This window comes from Diachasmimorpha longicaudata, chromosome 5, assembly GCF_034640455.1.
Source record: "Diachasmimorpha longicaudata isolate KC_UGA_2023 chromosome 5, iyDiaLong2, whole genome shotgun sequence".
NCBI classification, from domain to species: domain Eukaryota; kingdom Metazoa; phylum Arthropoda; class Insecta; order Hymenoptera; family Braconidae; genus Diachasmimorpha; species Diachasmimorpha longicaudata.
The window spans coordinates 4,035,474-4,053,799 of NC_087229.1; the positions used below are offsets into that span (position 1 = coordinate 4,035,474).

At 44.2% G+C, this 18,326-nt stretch overlaps 2 protein-coding genes across 6 annotated transcripts; both read left to right on the forward strand.

Moving 5' to 3' along the window:
• Positions 1–388: 388 nt before the first annotated feature.
• Positions 389–3,145, forward strand: LOC135162412 (uncharacterized). Its single transcript, XM_064120844.1, has one exon. It carries the CDS (start codon positions 689–691, stop codon positions 2,363–2,365), a length of 1,677 nt encoding a protein of 558 aa, XP_063976914.1. The 5' UTR covers positions 389–688; the 3' UTR covers positions 2,366–3,145.
• Positions 3,146–6,581: 3,436 nt separating this feature from the next.
• LOC135162893 (rootletin) lies at positions 6,582–17,328 on the forward strand. 5 transcript variants are annotated; one of them, XM_064121833.1, is made up of 4 exons: positions 6,582–6,761; positions 10,150–10,242; positions 11,003–13,285; positions 13,424–17,328. In XM_064121833.1, the coding sequence occupies exons 1-4, from the start codon at positions 6,753–6,755 to the stop codon at positions 16,943–16,945; spliced, it is 5,907 nt and encodes a 1,968-aa protein (XP_063977903.1). In that variant the 5' UTR covers positions 6,582–6,752; the 3' UTR covers positions 16,946–17,328. The 5 variants fall into 5 exon arrangements, with proteins under 5 accessions (XP_063977903.1, XP_063977904.1, XP_063977905.1 ...); XM_064121834.1 differs by lacking the exon at positions 6,582–6,761 and adding an exon at positions 7,661–7,681; XM_064121835.1 differs by lacking the exon at positions 6,582–6,761 and adding an exon at positions 9,560–9,726.
• The last annotated feature ends 998 nt before the right edge of the window (positions 17,329–18,326 follow it).

An 18,326-nucleotide genomic window follows, 5' to 3' on the forward strand; every position in this document is an offset into this window, starting at 1 on the left:
AATTTTTTCGTCCGATAATGTAGTGTTACTTCCTCAACCCATGATAAAGTCAATTCCTTCGAATTCAAATAAACATTAGTATTGCACAAATAGCGTTGAAAATTTCCACCCGTTTTTACAGACAATTAATCAACTATAATCATTAATCGGCTTAATTAAATGAGTATTTGTTTACGTGATTTATTTCCCAGCTATGTTTTGCACTTTGATACCTATTAATAGAAATGATGAGAATATTTGAAAGTTTCTCATCGGCAAAATTTACGAAATTTTCCTGCAATTTTCATTTTTGGCGGAGGCTCTTCGTTCGCTTGCTAAAATTGTATAAAACGGTGTTCTGAGATTAGATAAGCCTCGCCTCCACTCTCGGTTCATAGTGCGTTCGGGATGCAGACCACATAAGAGCGTGTATCACGTCCACCCGGTTCAGTTTACGAACATCGCGTGTAAAGCGAACGAAGTACCTGGCGTCCATCGATAATCCGTGCAAACTTCCGATAACCCAGAGAAACCGTCAGTTCATCTAAAAAAATGTTGAACTCCGATTAACAACATCCAATGGAATAATCTCACCATCAAGCGAATTCGATTATGGAACTCGCAAAGGAGGTGGACAGCCCCTAGTGCCCAGTGCGTAGATAACTCACCCACAACATTAGATCTTGAGATTGAAAAAAAATCTCTGAAGATGCCGGCGTGCGCTAGTGATAGCCTGACGCGTTTCTGCCCATCGCCATCGCTCTCCCGGAGCAGTAGTGCATCTCCAACGCTGGAAGGCTACCCCACATCGAGTTCCCCGCCGAAGTCATCCCACCCGGTGAAACAGAGCCCCTCTACTTCATTCATAACTCTCGACTCCACCACCGACTGGTCCCAGCCATCACCGCAGCCTCGGCTGGTGCGACGTCACCAGGAGGTGCGTTCCCCAAGCCCGCCGCGGCGTCAGGAGGTCACCCTCATCGCGAGACTGGTGTCCCTGCTCTCGCCGACGAGGCTCATCAGTTGGTACATCAGCTTCATCTTCAACATAATCTGGCGAATCTACGAGGCAGTTGTCTTCACGATCCGAGCGCCAGCGCTGTGGGCCTCCGCCTGGTTCTGCTTCATCGCGGTGATCCTCCAACTGCCGCTGACCCTCCTCAAGTGGTTCCTGATGTTGCTCTACACCCCGGCCTCAGAGTTAGCCAGGAGTAAACGCTGTGTCCTGATCAGCGGTGGTAGCACAGTCCAGGCGGTCCATCTTGCCCGAAATTTCCACAAAGCCGGGGCTCGTGTTGTCATCTGCGAGGTGGAGGGCCTCTTCAGTTTGGCGAGATTCTCAACCGCCTGTTCGAAATTCTATACAATTCCGAGACCCGCTCCGGGCAGTGCTGCGGAGTACGTTAAAGCGCTGAAAACGATTGTCGAGAGGGAGAAGGCGGTGTACTACATTCCGGTATCAGCGGCCAATGCTGCTTACTACGACGCTCTGGCGAAGCCCCACCTGGAGATCGCTGGATGCGAGTGTTTCGTACCGGGAGCCTCGGAGGTCACCGCCCTGGATGATCCCCTGGAGCTCCTGAGACGGTGCAGACTGTTGGGTCTGACTAATCCGGTCCATTTTGTCCTGAGGTCCAGCGACGATGTCGCCACCCTCTACGAGACCGGTGCCCTAAGGTCCGGACGGCACGTGATGCTGGCGGCCGGTCCAGCCGGCATGAGGGATCGCGCCAAAGTTCAGCTGCCCCTCAACGCCGAGGAGTTCAGGAACATGAGGCAGGAGATCAGCGAGAGGCGACCTTGGGTGGTGATCCGTGATCCTGGGGGCCCTCAATACATCACTTGCACGACAGTCAAGGACTCGAGGGTCGTCGCCAATGTCACTTGCAGGGTCGACGAGGACAAGGGGCTCATCCCCGAGGTGCGGAGTGACGTCGCCCAGTGGCTGGAGAGATTCTTCGCGAGGTCATTCGGCAGCCGAATTAATGGCCACCTCAGCTTCAGGCTCGTTATCTCCCGCGACGAGGAAATCGTCACCATTGGATGCCGCGTCGGCGTCGGTATGCCCTACGTCTGTCTCACCAGTGTCCATCCGCGACTAGTCTGGCGGCCGTGCAGGCACTTCTCCAGGCAGCATTCAGGCCCTCTTCTCGTTGGTGAAGCACACGACGGACAGGGGGCCTTCTCCAGCGCTATCAAACAAGCCTCCAGCCTCAAGTCCAGTTCACATCGATGCGCTATTGATAAGCGGGAGGCCCTCTTCGTCTACTGGGATCCATTGCCCTATTGTGTATACTATCATCTTCAGCTGCCACTTTTGAGGATCGCCGGGGCCTTTCGTGCACGCACACAGCACAATCCACCATTGGCCGTTGTTGTACAATGAAGAACATCGAAATGGATGGGTCACGTGGTAGCGTTGGTCAGTGGAACGCGTACTTAGCGCAACGCGCTGCCGCGCTTTTTGAAAAATTCGTCCACCAATCGGTCGGTAATGAAGTGCCCGGAGGTCTTCCAGGGATCAATCTTCGCTGCATTTCCATTCTCAATTGATTTATCGATTTATTGGGGAATATTTATTAAAGCCCTTGTTTTTTAATCTGCGAAACAGGGATTTGCACGGACAATACCAGTGAACTGTGACGCGATCTGATTTGCCGGCTGTTTTAATTAAATTCCGAGACTCTTCGAATATGAGAAAGAATTAATTAATTTGTTTCAGCGTGGCGACATTCGTCGGGATAATAAAATGTCAATGGTGGATGTGTCTTGGGTCATGAGTGTCACTATTATCGTGTATTTAAACGGATGGATTTACTTTTTTCATGATGTTTTTTTTTAATTTACGATGACGAGATGAAAGTGTGTGGGTAATGCTTGAGGTTTTAATGATATTAAAGAAATGAGAGACTGAAGAGATGTGGACTGAGTGGAAAACATTTCACTGCATTATCGCAATGCCTCGCTGATACGCTGGAATTTTATTCACGAAAGTCCAAATGCATTTTGCCATGAGAGAACGCCACATTTTTTTCGTCGTTGACGAGATAATTTAGCGATTATTGTATGATGATATTGTACAAATTAATTTTTTAAGGGTAGATCTAGGGATTTTTCTAGTTATTGTAATAGACTTTGTACAGAATATATTGAAAATCAAAGGTGATGGTTTTTTTCGCTGGGAGAAGTTTTTACAGACAAGTGCGATTAGATCCAGGGGGAGGTTTTTAGTTCCTCATTGAGAGGATAATCTCGACTCTCGTTCCAAGGGGCAAAGTTCTGTCGTCTCAGATGCAATGAGATTACGTATTATTGATCTTATTATCTTTCTATCCTCAATTGCAGTGGTAGGTGTTGTCGGTAATTTCGTTGGCGAAAAAATTTGAGGGAAATAATGAATGAATAAATAGGAAATTTCTGGTCAACTTTCCAATATTTATTACTCGATTTTGTTGGAATAACTTATCTGACATTTCCTGCACTTAAATGTCAATTTTCCGTCGCGTTAAGTCCATTAAATTTTCGAAATTTTTTTTTCTAGTCACCCCTTTTTTGCCTGTCAAATAGTTTAAAAAATTCCAACAATTTACAACAGATAAAATCGTGAAAACGATCGATTTTTTTTCAACTTCTTCTTTTCATGATTTACAATTAAAAAATGATGAATCCCTGAAAAATTCCAGGAGACATTTTATACTCATAAATAAATTTTCATAAAGGATTTTGCTGATGACTGGGGTTTCGCTGGCGGACTTTGATATGCCGGGGTCGTCTCACAGTGATGCTCCACCGGCCCCGCGTTATCGCTCTTCAGTTTCTCCGGCAATATTTTTCCCCCCTTTTATTTTCATACTTTAGAAGTTCTTTCCACGGGCATGTGACAACATGCAATCGCACTGTACTCCAACTTTTCTCGCAGCGATGATAGATTTTACCGCACTCTAGGAGTATTGATAGATACAATAACGCAACGTTTATCGTCACTAAAATTATTATACATTCATTCATCGTTTATTTCTCATGGGAGGTACTCGATGTTTGGGATATTGAGTTATCTGAATTTCTATAAATAAAAAAAAACAATAAAGGGGTTCCTAATTGTTTGTTTTTTGATAACTTTGGGTATAATATTTATGTCACGAGTCGTGAACGTGTGTTTCGTTTTATTTATTTTCATTCTATTTTCGTTTTCATAAATAATTTAATCTAATTCTATCGATTATTTCTATTAGATTTGTCGACCTAAATCACAGGTTACACCATTGAATAATGAGGAATTACTAAAAAAAAAAATCTCAGTGAATAACAGCTGGGGGAGAGGTCCCCAGGAAATTGATTCTCCCGAGATTTGTCCTCCCGGAAGGATCATCACCCTGAGTGGCCCTCCTTGCGTTCTCATGCCCACTCCCTCTTTCGTTAGTGCCCTCATCTCCACCACTTGACCCTCCAAATATCTCACCCGCGTTCCATTCTGCCCCGGTGTAATTATTATTATTATCATCATTTTTCTGCACGCCACATCCTCGTGTTATGATAAATATCCCCTCCTCGTTCATTCCTCCGACAGTGATGGACGAGGGAGACGCAAATAAAACAGATGGGTAAAAAAGAAATTTTCGAAAGAATAAACCCACAGGAGAGTAGATTATCGCGACGACCAGTTCTTCCTTGAAGTTTTATTATCACGAGTTCCTTGACGACCAAGTTAAATAAATCAATACGTATAGCAAACCGAGAGGCTCCATCTCATTTTCTTTATGCCTCCCATTATTTTTTTAAACAACTTTTTTCCCCTTTTTCTCTCAATTTCATTTCCCTCTATTCGTTAATAAAAAAATTGCAGTTTCGAGACCTGAGGTCGTTCATCCTCACATGGAATTGCATCACGCAAATCAAGGGGAGAGGACTGTCAAGAAGCTGTCGAGATGAATTTTTCAACTTTCCGAGGAAACGATTAATAAAAAAATAACGTATCTAATTTGTTCATTCATCGGTTGATAAGCGACTGGAAAAATCATTGAGCTGATCAGTTGCAGGAATGGGAGTATAATCGTATTACTAAATAGATGATAACCTTTTTATTTGTACACGAAGATAATTTTCATATCTCTGGGAATTTAATAATCACACTCGATTGTATAATTTACGCAGTTTGATTCGTGGAAAATTCACACTGCACAGAGATTCATCACTGAATTTGAAATTTGTGTGCCATGAGGCACCAGGTACGAATTCACTAGTGGGAAACGATTCACCCGGTTTTCACATACCAGTGGTCGTGTATCTGGGGAATTATTTCACCCCCGGGTAATGCCTTTTTTCACCTCAGGTGCACTTATTCGATTCATGATTTCAGGCGGTAATTGTGGGTGAGCACACGGAGCTGCTGTGATAGGGTAAAGTTGCCCCGGTCGGGGTCAGGGTTACAATTATTATTGTTTTCACCGGGATAATGTGATTACGGAATTCGTCAAGTTCGGAACGAAACTAAAATTCAGGAAATACTCTGCGTAGGATATTTAATGATTTTTTAATGAATTTATTCCACTGCATTTATTGCAATAGTTTCAATTATTTTTAAATGAAGAGATATTTAGACTGAAAGACAAACAAGAGGAGGATCGAGGATTTTTTTAATTTCATTTCAGTGAAACGGATTAAGTGACAACTGGAAAGGATGTTGAGGGATAAAATGGACATATTAATCGTTTAATGGCTTTGAAAAATTTTATAATTTGGTTTTATTTCCACAAAGAACGTAAATACTGACTATCGTGAATAACCTGCGCAGAGACATTGGCATCGCATCTTCGCGTGCCTGTTAAAAATTCTATCAGGCACGAAAGACCGTCTTGGAGACGATAAAGTATCATCGTTTGTCAAGGAACTTTAACGTATTTCTTACGTTTTATCCTCATCATTTTCCTCTTGTACCTCGACTATTCTTTTATAGCTCTCGCTGAATACATGCGCAACGCTGATTCTTCATTCGTGACGACAACAATTGCTTCCGGTACTTCGGCAGATCTCGTGTTTTTCGCCGGTTCAGGAGAGTTTTTCTGGGATGCGTGTTCCATTCCGGTGGATTGTGGATAATGGGTGGAGAGCATGACAATCAAGGGAAAATCTGATTTTTTTCCCGTACTGGAAGGGTCTTAAAAAATGTTCAATTATTGTACTCGTGCGAAAAGTGGACTTTTACTCACTCGGAACGTCAATTCCCCTTAACGAACAAGTGGTAAAATAGTACATTTCGTTGTGATGGGCTCGTGGAAGGTTAAAAACAGTTTTTACCCACAGGATCGAAAAATAAAAAATAATTCACGATTCGATAAATTGGAGAAATCTCTTGCTATCGCTTCTTATCTGAAGTGGATAGGTAGGAATGCACACGCAGTAAATCAGGCGTATCAATTTCTGGCTTTTCCTGAGCAATAAAAAATTCGGGAACCGATACCGATGGGTGTTACAAGGGAAAAAAAAGGAGGTAGAAGGGTGAACGGGGAGACCCTCTGGCTTACCCCACACAATTCGAGACGAAGCCCGTGGGGCACGCGATCCAACCCTCCGGGCCATGGGGTAGTGGTCTGAACTAACGTGCCAGTCAGTAAAGATTCAACGCCGCTCGCGAACACACAGGAAGTACCTCCTCCGGGTCTGTCGTTGGCCTCGAGTACGAGGGCTCTGAGAATCGTTTGGCCGCCCCAGCTCCGTCCACCTCGTCTACATTTTTTTTTTTCAATTTTCCATTGGAACATTCAGCTGGAATCGAGATGCCGAGGGTGAGTTGATTTATCTTCGTTGTAATAATCGGAATAATTAATTTGTAATAATTCATCGGGTCTCACGATTCTGAAGAAATTGTCTACGTTGTCTGACCAATATGTCCTGAACTACTGAAACAACGAAAAAATACGACTGAGTTAATTCATCCCTCGGGCGTGAAGATCATTAGTGAAACGTTGAACCCCTCGGATGATACTATTAGATCGATTGACTCGTTTAACTACCCGAGAATTCCAAGTTTGGGTGCGTGTTGAAGCTCTTAATGAGACTCTTGGAGTACAAGCAATTGTTGATCATCAATCTTGCTGCTCGTAATTGCGTAATAATCGCAGTGGAGTTGCGGATTTTTCGAACTATCAATCAATTTGCTCATTATTTTTTCATCACGGGGATTGACAACTGACTCTCCCGGGGAAATTGTCGTGCGACGTCGCACGCTGTATAGTGACCTTCAACCCCAATTTTCATCCTCTCTCTGCCTTCGGATAACGATGCAGCATCACAATATTTGCCGTACTCTCTTGTAATCTCGAGATAAAGAGGTGATAGCGAAGATGGACGAGATGATTAACTCTCATAGTCAGGGAAATTCATTTTTGTATTGTTTTTGGTTTTTCCTGAACGCGCGTTAACGACGTCGGGCACGTGTGCACCCGGGTGACGCACGTGCGGGCGCATTTATAATTCACGCGAGCGTGGAACAAGTGTACCATATGGCGAGCAAATCAATAGTCATTCTCTCAATGAAGACTGACAGTATGAATCATTATTGTGAAGTGTGATAGGAGAAGTTTGATATTTTTTCGGGCGCACGCGTGCGAGAGAATTTTGTTTAAAAAATTCTGGAATTTCATAGCGAAGTTGATTCATTTTCGATAGAGTAGGGGATAAAATTATAAGAAAAATAGTAATGATGGTAATAAATGCTAATAATGGTAACAAATAATTATGTTTTATCTAATTTAATTTTCTGTGATGAAACTTTTTTTTTCAATTTTTTCAAATTTTTTGCTGTGGTTAGGGGAAAATTATTTATGAAAATCCCAAGGTCGATGAAAAACCCACACGTGAAGGCACTTGAACATAATAAATAAAACACTGAGAATTGTTCAATGAACATTGGACCCGATGATCCTCAAGAATCTCGATAAACATTGAAAACTCGATCGGAGTAATTAATTAATTGGCTTATTTTGATTCAACTTTGGATATTTATGCATTTTTTTTTTATTGTCTGGGTGCTCGTACATCTCGACGCTCGAGTACCAATTATTTTATAGAATTACAATATCGGAGAAACCGCAAACATGACATTTGTCAAGTCCGCAAAACAGAAAGCCAACGATAAACAAAAAGCCGGGAAATACTCATTGAACATTGGACCTGTAGTAGTTTCGCGATACAGTAAAATTATTCGTATAGTTGCAACAAGACACAACACACTGAGATAGTGTGTATTATGTATGGCCGTCTGGGACATTCGCACACTGGACTATGTACCCTCGTGGACATTCAGACGTTCTTGAGGTTTATCACAATGTGTCCCTTAGACTTTTTGCAGACGGAAATCTAGAGTGGTAGTCGAGGCTGAGGCAGTGGGGGCAGTATTTTCCGACTGCTCGACGCTAGTCCTTGAAACAAATCTGGATCATTTCCAGAATAATGGAGCAATAAACTCCATATTTTGAGGCGTCTCACAGTCAAGGTCGCTACCAGCGTGAGCACGTTGATGCCACCCTGATGGCTTATCTGCTTCCGGAAATTCCGGGGTGAAAGGAATTCCTGCACGACGACAGGGGATAACTCGTGGCATAAGACTTGTGCATTTTAAATTTCATCCATTTAAGGGATTCTTCGCAAAAATTCTGGTTTTTTAAATTTTCTTTGGCGAATTATCAGTCGGACCGAGTTCAATTGGAACTGATATCGATTTTTTTCAGGACAAAATCGTTCAGAAATATTTTTATGAGGATAAAGTTTGCAGGATTAAATAACTTGCAATCGAGTCGTAAATCTCACGAGGGAAAGGTGTTAATTGACTCTCTTTATTGCGCTGAATAAATTAAACTTATCACATAGAATGCAACACATGTTATATTGAGTCTGGGAGAAGTCATAAACCAATGTGATAATGAGTAACCATTACGCATTCAGTGTAATCACGTCTGTTGGTGAAGCTGACAGCTCAAATTCCATATTCCGGTAATAGATGAAAAAAAATGGTTGAACCAGTGTCAGAGCATCCCGGTTGTTTTCCAATCGGAGCGCCAACAATTTGTCAGTCGTTAAAATCAATACTTGTGAATTTATTGGGGGACAAAGTCCGAACGAGACTAGTATCTCACTCCCACATGATCAACATATAATTCATCATCTTTGAATTTGTGAAGATTGAAAAAAAATAACAGAAATCGTGCAAATCAAAATTTATTTTGTGGGCCAAGTCTCTACTAAATTTATATTTTGAAGTATTTATTTATTACGACTGCCCCCCCCCCCAAGCATATTCAAAAATCTATGCCCAGCTATACTTCAAAGAAAATCTGAGATATCAGATCAGCGCCTCCGAACCCAGTTATCTAATGACTACTAGTCCAGGTGGTGAATTCTCATGGATTTACGGGCACTTCGCATGAGTCTGAATCGACAGGAGTTAATGCCCCCCCATGAAGTTACGAGAAAACTTATCAAATTAAGATAACTTCAGCCATGACTGACAAAAAAAAGTCCTGCGATTCCGTGAGACGAAAATTTAACGGGAATGAGAGGGAAAAATGGCGGTCGGTTAATGAGGAAGATTGGTAGTGGCTGATGAGACAGTTACACTTGTTCCTGACAATCACCAAACCGCTATACCTCTATATCATATATTGATTGGTGCCGTCCGGTGCCAGGTGTTGCCTCGCACTCTCCTTCGTTCTTGAGTCTTCCGGGGGGACGTATCAAATCTGGACGGGGTGGGTTAGTTCAACTTCTTCATTTTACCCCCTAAAAAAGATTCATCATTCAGGTGGAACCGGACCTGGTTGCGGTGGAGTTTCTATTGGTTTTGAGTGTTATAACTGTGGCTCCGTTAATTCACGTCGAGAACTTGTTCGGGTTGAGTTTGTTCGTTGACTTGAGTCAATTACAATAATTGATTTATGTCAATGACTTAATGAAGTTTATAGTTAAGTATATTCGAGTCGCGGGGATAATTGACGTACGATAATTGGGATCTTTTAATTTTTTAGCGAAATAATGAAGTCGACGCAAACTCAAGCGTAACAATCGCGGTAATTAACGAATGGAGGCAATTGATACATTTTTTGGCCCGCGGTGATGTATTAAAGAGCACTGACCACGAAAATGGGACATTCCGAAAATTTATTTATATTTTTACAGACATTGCCGAAGGGTCCACCTCATTTGGCTATTCGGGGACAGATGGAGAGACGGCGGCCACCGTTTCTCAGAGGCACTACGAAACCCCCTGAGGTAAATCCTAAAAAGCGAAGAAAAAAACATTAATAAAAACTGTACACTAAACAATAATATAACAATATTATGGATGAGATGGAATTGACAGATCATTCACGTGAATAATCCTGTCGTGTTAATCAATTGATATCTTAGTCCACAACAAGACCTTTCGCTCCTTCAAATTTGTGATTTAAAATTCTTCGCCATTTTCATATACCGACAGAAGCGCCTTCGTTCGACCGCTTTATGTACTGCAGTTAAAACGTAAACAAATTCATAACCTTTAAAATGGCAGATTTTGACAGATGTACATACAGACAGTAAATTCCTAGATAAATAGTCAAAATGGAACGGAATAAATTTAATCAATTATTTAATCGTATAATTATTTTTTTATGCACATGAGGGTGATAAAATGAATTTATGTTGAACCTGAAATAGGGAGTGAACATGGCTCGGCGGAGATTGGATTTATCTTTTTTCTCGGTAATGGAAAAACGAGAGATTGTTTGCAGAAGAGTGCTTTCACGACAAAAATATCAAACGGCACATTTGGTTGAATCTGAAAAATTAAATTCTATTGATATGAATTGATCGGTTGCGATCACTTCAATATATATCAACACAATATTTGCCACATATAGTAACATAAGATATAAGATGTATTATATACATTAATATACATATTCTATCATTATTATTCTATTCTGTTCTGCTGTTGGTCTGCGAAAAATGGTAATTTTCTTCATTCGTCGCGTAAATGCTTCCCTTCCAGCCAGGGAAAGGCGCCAGCAGGCTGGAGGCGAGCGGTGCAACCCCCCTGGAAACCCTAGGTAGCGAGGAAGACTTCTCCCCAGATGGCCTGGCCCGTCAGAATTATGAGCTGCGTAGTCGCCTCGAGGAAGAGTCCAATAACTACAAACGTCGTCTGAGCACCTACCGCCAGGCGCAGCAGCACCAGGCAGCCCTGGTATCCCGTCTTCAAGCCAAAGTCCTTCAGTACAAACAGCGCTGCTCGGAGCTCGAGAGCCAAATGGTCGAGTCTCTCCCCATGTTGGAGACCACACGTGTACCCACAGTCTCTTCGACCAGCACATCAGCCTTGGAAGCTGCCCACCAAACCCTCCGGGACATACGAGAGGAGCAGATCCAGGACTTGGACACAGCCCTCCGAAAGCTGTCGGAGGAACGTCGAAGATCAGAAAAACTAATTGAGCTTAATGCAGCCTTGAAACACCAGCTGGAGGAGTCGGTTCGCACGAACGAGGCACTGACTAATGATCTGCAGAAGCTGGGGAACGACTGGGAAGTGCTACGGGAGGAAATGAATGTCAAAGAGGACGAGTGGAAGGAGGAGGAGATGGCCTTCAACGAGTACTACACCTCTGAGCATCACAGACTGTTGAACCTCTGGCGTGACGTCGTTGCTCTCAAGCGGGTGTTCTCTGATATGAAGTCCTCAACTGAACGAGACTTGACAAAATTTCAGCACAAACTGACAGCAACGACAAACGACATGACCTCAGCCTGTAGTGGAGTTAAACTCGCTCTTCAGATCCAAGCGTCGGCAGTCCAGCCACCGCTCACCCAGCAGTTCCCGCAGTGTCACGAATCATCAGACCTGAAATCCGAGATGATGAGCATCAAGAACCAGTATGACGTTGCACTGAATGACATCAGGATGAAGGATGAGAGGATAAATCAATTGATTCGAGAGATTCATAATCTTGAGGAGAGGTGTGGTGAGGCTGAGGCCAATGTCGGTCAGGCAAGTAGAATTCAGGAGGACATGGAGATTCTGGAGGCTGCACTGAGGGATATTGCACACGCTGTCATCCAGGATGCTGAGAGCAGAGAGGCTGAGAATATTCAGGGCCAGCATGTTCATCTGTCCCAGAGTGCACCAATACCTCAGAAGTCCCCGAAGCGATCTACCAGAAGTAACACAATCCCAGCGTTTGCTGAGAGCACCATTAGCGCTGTCCAGGCATCTCTTCACAAGTATCAACTGACGATTCACGAGCTCCAAGTGAAGCTTCAGACTAGTCGAGAGCAGCTGGCACTGACGAAGAAGCAGTGTGACTCTGCTGAAGAAAATGTTCAGATACTTGAGGAGCGGAGCACTGAGCTGATTGTTCAGTTGGACAATTGCAGGGTCCAGTGTGCTCAGCTCGTTCAGGAGCGTGACATGCTGCAGAAGAGTCTTGATCAGATACGAGGAGATAAGAATGTCCTGGAGAAGAGTAAAATTGAAATGAATCATACCATCGAGGAGCTGAATAACGATTACGAAAAACTTCAGAAGATTAATGGCAAGCTCCAGAAGTGCTGCGACAGTTTGGAGGACGACAAGTTGTATCTCCAGAGTGAACTGGACAGGATGAGTAAAGACAGTGAACTGAGGGAGATGAGTTTCAGGGCCGAAGAGGAGCGCTGTAGCAGGATGAGGGAGGAACTACTGACGGTCAGGGAGGAGCTCAATCGGACGTATCTGTCTCGAGACATGTTGGAGCAGCAGAAATTGGAGGGGGAGAATTTACTTGCAGTTATTGAAAAGAACAAGGGTGATGTGGAGCTGGAGCTCGAGAAGATACTCCTGGAGAAGTCAGATCTTCAGGATGAACTGATGAAGATGGAGGCTATCTGTGGAAATCATGAGAAGGACAAGCAGAGACTTGTTGATGATGTGAAACGCCTGGAGGAAGACAGGGCCAAGTTGATGAACCAGTGCAGTGACCAGTCCGGGGATTTGGGATCTCTCAGGAAGGAGCTTTTGCAGGCCGAGCAAGCCCGCTTAGATTTGGAATCCGATAAAGTGACGCTCAATGAAAAGATCAAGTTTCTGGAGATTGAGAAAGAAAAAGTGGAGATCGAACTCGGTCAGGTGACGAGGGAAAGGGGAGACTTGTCGAATCAGTTGTCGGTTCTGGCACGGAAGAAGGAGTCGCTGAATGAGGAGCTCATGAGGATCAGACAGAGGCTTGAGCAGGCGAATGAGATGAACGCTAGACTGAATAGAAATCTGGAAGAACTGGTGAAAGATAATGAGGAGAAACAGGTGAGGCATCGACAGAAAAATAAACTCTTTCATTATATCGTTAATATTTGACATTTCATATTAGTTGGGGGAAAATCCAATTGTTCCAGTAATTAATACTACAATAGAAAATAATATTTGTATGGATTTTTGAAACAGGTACTCCTGGAGACGAACGAAAAAGAATTCCAAAGAATGCAGGAATTACTGGCCTCAATGAGGACTGAGAAGGAAACCCTAGAGGGAGTTCTCTTCGATACTCAGACTAACCTGGAAACCACTCACGCGAAGAAGGTTCAGCTGGAGAAGGATCAGCAGGAATTGTTGGTGAAGCAGGAGAGCTTGAAGGGCCAAATAACCAGATTGGTGAAAGACTTGGAAATCAGCGAGAAAAGATCGCAGGAGATCAAGCACAATTTGACGCAGCAGAGGGGTAACCAGGAGGCAGAGTTCCAGGGAATAATCGCCAACTTGAAGAAGAACAGTGAAGACAGCTACAAGAAGCTCAACGAGGAGAAGGAGCAAGTGAGATTATCCTTAGAAAAGCGTATCCAGCAGACTATAACTTCCATGGAATCCCAAAAGGAGGAGGAAGTAAACCAACTGCAAATTAGAATCGAGGAACTGCAACAGCACATCGATAATCTGTGTCAACAACACGAGGAGGCTCTCTTACGAGCCGAGAACGACAAGCAGCAGTCTCTCCTGATTGCCCACCACGACCAGCAAGCCTTGATGGAAAAACTGGAGAATTTGTACCGGGAACTCGAGGAGGAACGCAGTACTTTGGAGCGCCTACGCCGAGAGGCGAATTCCCGAGCTGAGCAAGATCGTAACAACATCAATCAACTTCGCGATGAACTGAACCGACTGCGGACGAAACTTGAAGAGACAAAATTACAAGACGACGAGGAGAGGATACGTCTCGAGCTGAAGATCGAGGACATCTGGAAGGAGCGAGAGACTGTCCAAAAGGAGTGCGAAGAGCTTCGTGTACAGTTGCACGTGACCGAGGACAAGGTGGAGAGTTTCCAGAATCAGTTGCAGGAGACAGTTCGAAAGCTGAAGGACGCTGACAACACGATCGAGGCGCTTCGAAAAGAGCTAGTCGATGTGAGACGACAACTCACAGACTCCAACTACGCGATAGAAAAATACGGAAACACAAACAAGGACTTGAGAGACCACGTGAAGAGGATTGAAGGTGAGAAACGAGAGCAGGGAAGGAGTCTGGAGGAGGCGTACCAGAAGATAGCATCGATGGAGGATACGAAGACGAACCTGGAGGCGGATAAAAATCGCGTGCAGTCCCAGCTGCGAGACATGGAGCATGAGTTGATTCAGATTCAACAGCAGCTCCGTTTCACCCAAGACGAGCTGCAGAAGAGTCAGTCAGCGAATTCTCAGGCGCAGACTGAGGAGCGTGAGCTACAGGCGAGGCTTGCTAATGAGACCGAGGAGCGCGAGAGGCTTCAGCTCCAACTCCATCAGCTGAAAAAGCAAGTGGTGGATTTGGACAATAGTCTGGAGATGACGAGAACAGAGTTGGGAAGGCTGAGGGCACGAGCCGACGAGGAGGACGAGAGATGGAGGGGAAGGGAACAGGAGTTGTTGATGAGACTGGAGGACAGCCGTTGCAGGGAGCGAAAGCTTGAGGATCAGAAGCACAACCTGGAGGTGTGCTTGGCAGATGCCTCGCAGCAATTGCAGGAGTTGAAAGCCCGGCTGGGAGGCTCAGAGGGAAGGGTACGAGCATTGGACGGCCAGCTGACCCAGCTGGAGGCTGCCAAGAAGGAGGTGGAGCAGAAGCTTAGTAGTGTGGGTTCAACGTTGAGGAGAATTGCTGGCATACAGCTTGATGGAACTGTCAACATGCCATTCAAGCTAATGAGTCCGTCGCGCAGGTGGAGTCCAGTCCGTTCCTCCCATTTGGATCACGAGGGCAAGTGCGATGTGATTCTGGATGTCGACCCTGAGGCTGTCAGGAAGGGAGTGAGAGCTCTGATGCAACAGGTCGCGCAGATTGAGCGAGAGCGCGACGACTGCAGGATCGAGCTGAGCAGTGTGAAGAAACAGTTGGCAGAGGCCAGTGATCATCAGAACAAGAGTGACTCTAAGCTCACAAGTATCAGTGCATCGCTGAGAGCACTGCAGGATGAGAAAGCAGCACTTGAGACTAAATTATCACAGAGACAAACGGCTTATCAAGCGCAACACGAGGCTCTCCACTGTAAGAGTCACGAGGTGGAGGGACTGCGGGAAAAAGTGACGTCCCTTGAGCTCGCGGTGAGCAGCGAGTCCGACGAGAAGATCCAGTACGAGGAGAAGCTCGAGAAGATGAAGCAAGCGCTGAATAGACTGGAGAACGAGAAACGGGGGCTGCAGGAGGACTTGGGGAGATCTGAAGCTCGTGCGACAAAACTTGAGCTTCAACGAATGTCTCTAGAGGGTGATCTCCAGCGTCTGCAGATGGTCCTCCAGGAGAAGGACGGCAATCTCCAGAAACTGCAGGATCGCCTCGACGTCCAGCTACGAACGTCCACGGGTCTGGAGGAGCGTTGTGCCTCTCTCAAATCCACGATTGAGCAGTTGAACTTGGCTCTGGAGAGGGCGGCTGCTGCCGAGACTGAATTGAAGAATGAGATCGGGATGCTGAGGCGTTCCAGCATGGAGCACAATGCGATCAATCATAGCAATAATGAGAAGCTCAAGCAGTTGCAGAAACAGTTGGCGACGGCTGAAAATGAGAGGCGGGTGATTTCAGAGCGCTTGGACGGTGCGCAGCAAACGGTGATGGAGCTCAAGCACACCAATCAATCGCTGGTGGATCAGAACTCGAGACTGCAGAGTGATCTCGCTAACTGCGAGGTTCAACGCTCGGGGCTTGAGGCCCAGTTGCGGCTGGCAAGCTGGCCCCAGGAGGGGACATCCAATAAAGATGAGGAAGTGGTGAGACAGCTGCAGGTTGCCCAGCGGGACAGAAGTGAGATGCGAGGCAAGGTTGATGCTCTGAATGACAAAGTTCGACTTCTGGAGGCGGACAAGAGGAATCTCGAGAGACAGCTGCAGTCGGTGAAGGCGAGTAGTGGGCGCAGCAAGAGCTACGAACGTCCAGAGAAGGCCCATATGGAGCTCGCTGGCTCCAACATCAGCGTGGAGATTCTTGAACAAGAGAATCGCGAGCTCCGGATGAAGATCAGGCGGCTTGAGTCGTTACTCGCGGAGAAAGAGGCCGAGGTCATCAAGTGCAAGACTTTACACTCGCACTCGCACTCCACTCTGGACTCCGGGAGAGACAGAATGGCAGAGATCGAGAGGCTGAGGGCCGCCCAACTACAAGCGGAGAAGCTCCTGGAGGCCAGGGAACAGAGCCATCGACAGCAGGTCTGCAGGCTTGAAAGTCAGATTCAACTGCTGAGAGAGCAGTTGAATCAGGAGATCAAACGGCGACAGCTTTATGTCCTCAGGAGCTCCCGGGCTGGTAGAGAGATGCAACACTTGAGGCAAGCTCTTGGAGATTCTCTCAGGACTGTTGCTCAAGATCCCTCTTTGGATGCTATTCTGCTTGAGCATGAAGCCAGAAAACTCGATACTACTGTCACCAGTACCACTAGTCTGCCACCATCTTTGGCACTGCCACCTCCACCGTCTTCTTATGATCGCAGGTCTCCTCTTCCTTAAATTATGTGCCCTTTGGAAGGGGAGAATTTACGCGAGAACGTTTCACATGGAAAATCTAGCAATTGACGTTGACAATATTTGACCAAGTTCTACTAAAATGTCTTGTGAAAAATGTTTTGAGAAACAAGTCAATGAAATTAGGCTTTTTAAATTCATCTGTTGAGATATTGTTTACCGATTTTTCACCAATCATTGAATTATCAGTATCAAAGGTATCCAAGTATTTGTTTTTAATGTAGGATAGAATTATATTTATCCTAATATGTTTCATTTATTTATTACAACTCCGTTTTTTATAGGATCGAAAATTGACTAGGTGATTTGCTAGAATTTTCAATTATTTATGGTGTTCAGTACTTTATCGACCTTTTATAATTTGAGAAATTTTGATACCAAAGACTTCAGTAGGTTTTTTAAAGTTCTACATTTCCACGTGAAGGAGACGCAGGGCCTAACCATACAAAATATTTTTTTTACTAGGTTTTAAGAGAATCCAGTCATTTTCAAAACTCATCCAGTAACGATAACGTATCAGTATTGTTTTTTTATATTTTATTATTATATTATTCAGTTAAGAAGGGAGTCTTTCTATGAAGAATGGATAATCCGTCCAATGAGGTAAGAATGCTACGTTTGGTCTTGATCACGAGACCGATATCGTAATTCCTAGTGAAATGCATCGTAGAGATAAGCTTTTCCTTTGTGGTGAATAAGGAATTGAATAACAATCTGGGAAAATGATCAAATATTCATCTGGATTTTAGGAAATGAATTTTTAGAGATGAAACGAGGTTTTTTGCGATGGGTGTTTGTAGAAGAAATGTAGAGTTAATGGGGACTGCGTCGGTTCTCAGATACTGAGAGCATTAGACGTCTAGTCTCAACAATAATAACAGACATAATGGTTTAGTCTTGGAGACAGATATGCCCACGCAGGAAAAGAATTAATAAAAAAAACCTAGTGAATACGCTAGATAATTTTTTTCCATTGAATTTTTTCATGCGTGACTGCATTACATGGCTTACGGATTACGATAATTATTTACATTAATTATCTGAATTTTCAGTATTGGTACAAAATATCGTCACGATTAGTCATAGATTCATAATTAGTCGTTGTATTTTCCAACCGACAATGAGATGCTGCTATCTTGTTTCATTCAGCAATCCATAATGATGCGGAATAATTAACGCCATTCATCAATCAAATGTTTTTATACTTTGTATGTGGTAGGGTGAATTATTACTAATTATACAAAACCAAAGCTATAATGATGCAAATTGTCTACTTTGTATTATTTATTCTAATCTAGTAATTTATTGTTATAATTTTGATTTTTGTTGATACTCAGTTTGTAGTGTGTAACTTTAGAGATGAATA

Excerpts from the sequence above, each read along its gene's own strand:
- LOC135162412 (XM_064120844.1), top strand. The coding sequence starts at position 689 with ATGCCGGCGTGCGCTAGTGATAGCCTGACGCGTTTCTGCCCATCGCCA.
- LOC135162893 (XM_064121832.1), top strand. The coding sequence starts at position 10,114 with ATGGGACATTCCGAAAATTTATTTATATTTTTACAGACATTGCCGAAG. Across the intron at positions 10,243-11,002 it reads GCACTACGAAACCCCCTGAG|CCAGGGAAAGGCGCCAGCAG; the intron begins GTAAATCCTAAA and ends CTTCCCTTCCAG. Across the intron at positions 13,286-13,423 it reads AAGATAATGAGGAGAAACAG|GTACTCCTGGAGACGAACGA; the intron begins GTGAGGCATCGA and ends TTTTTGAAACAG.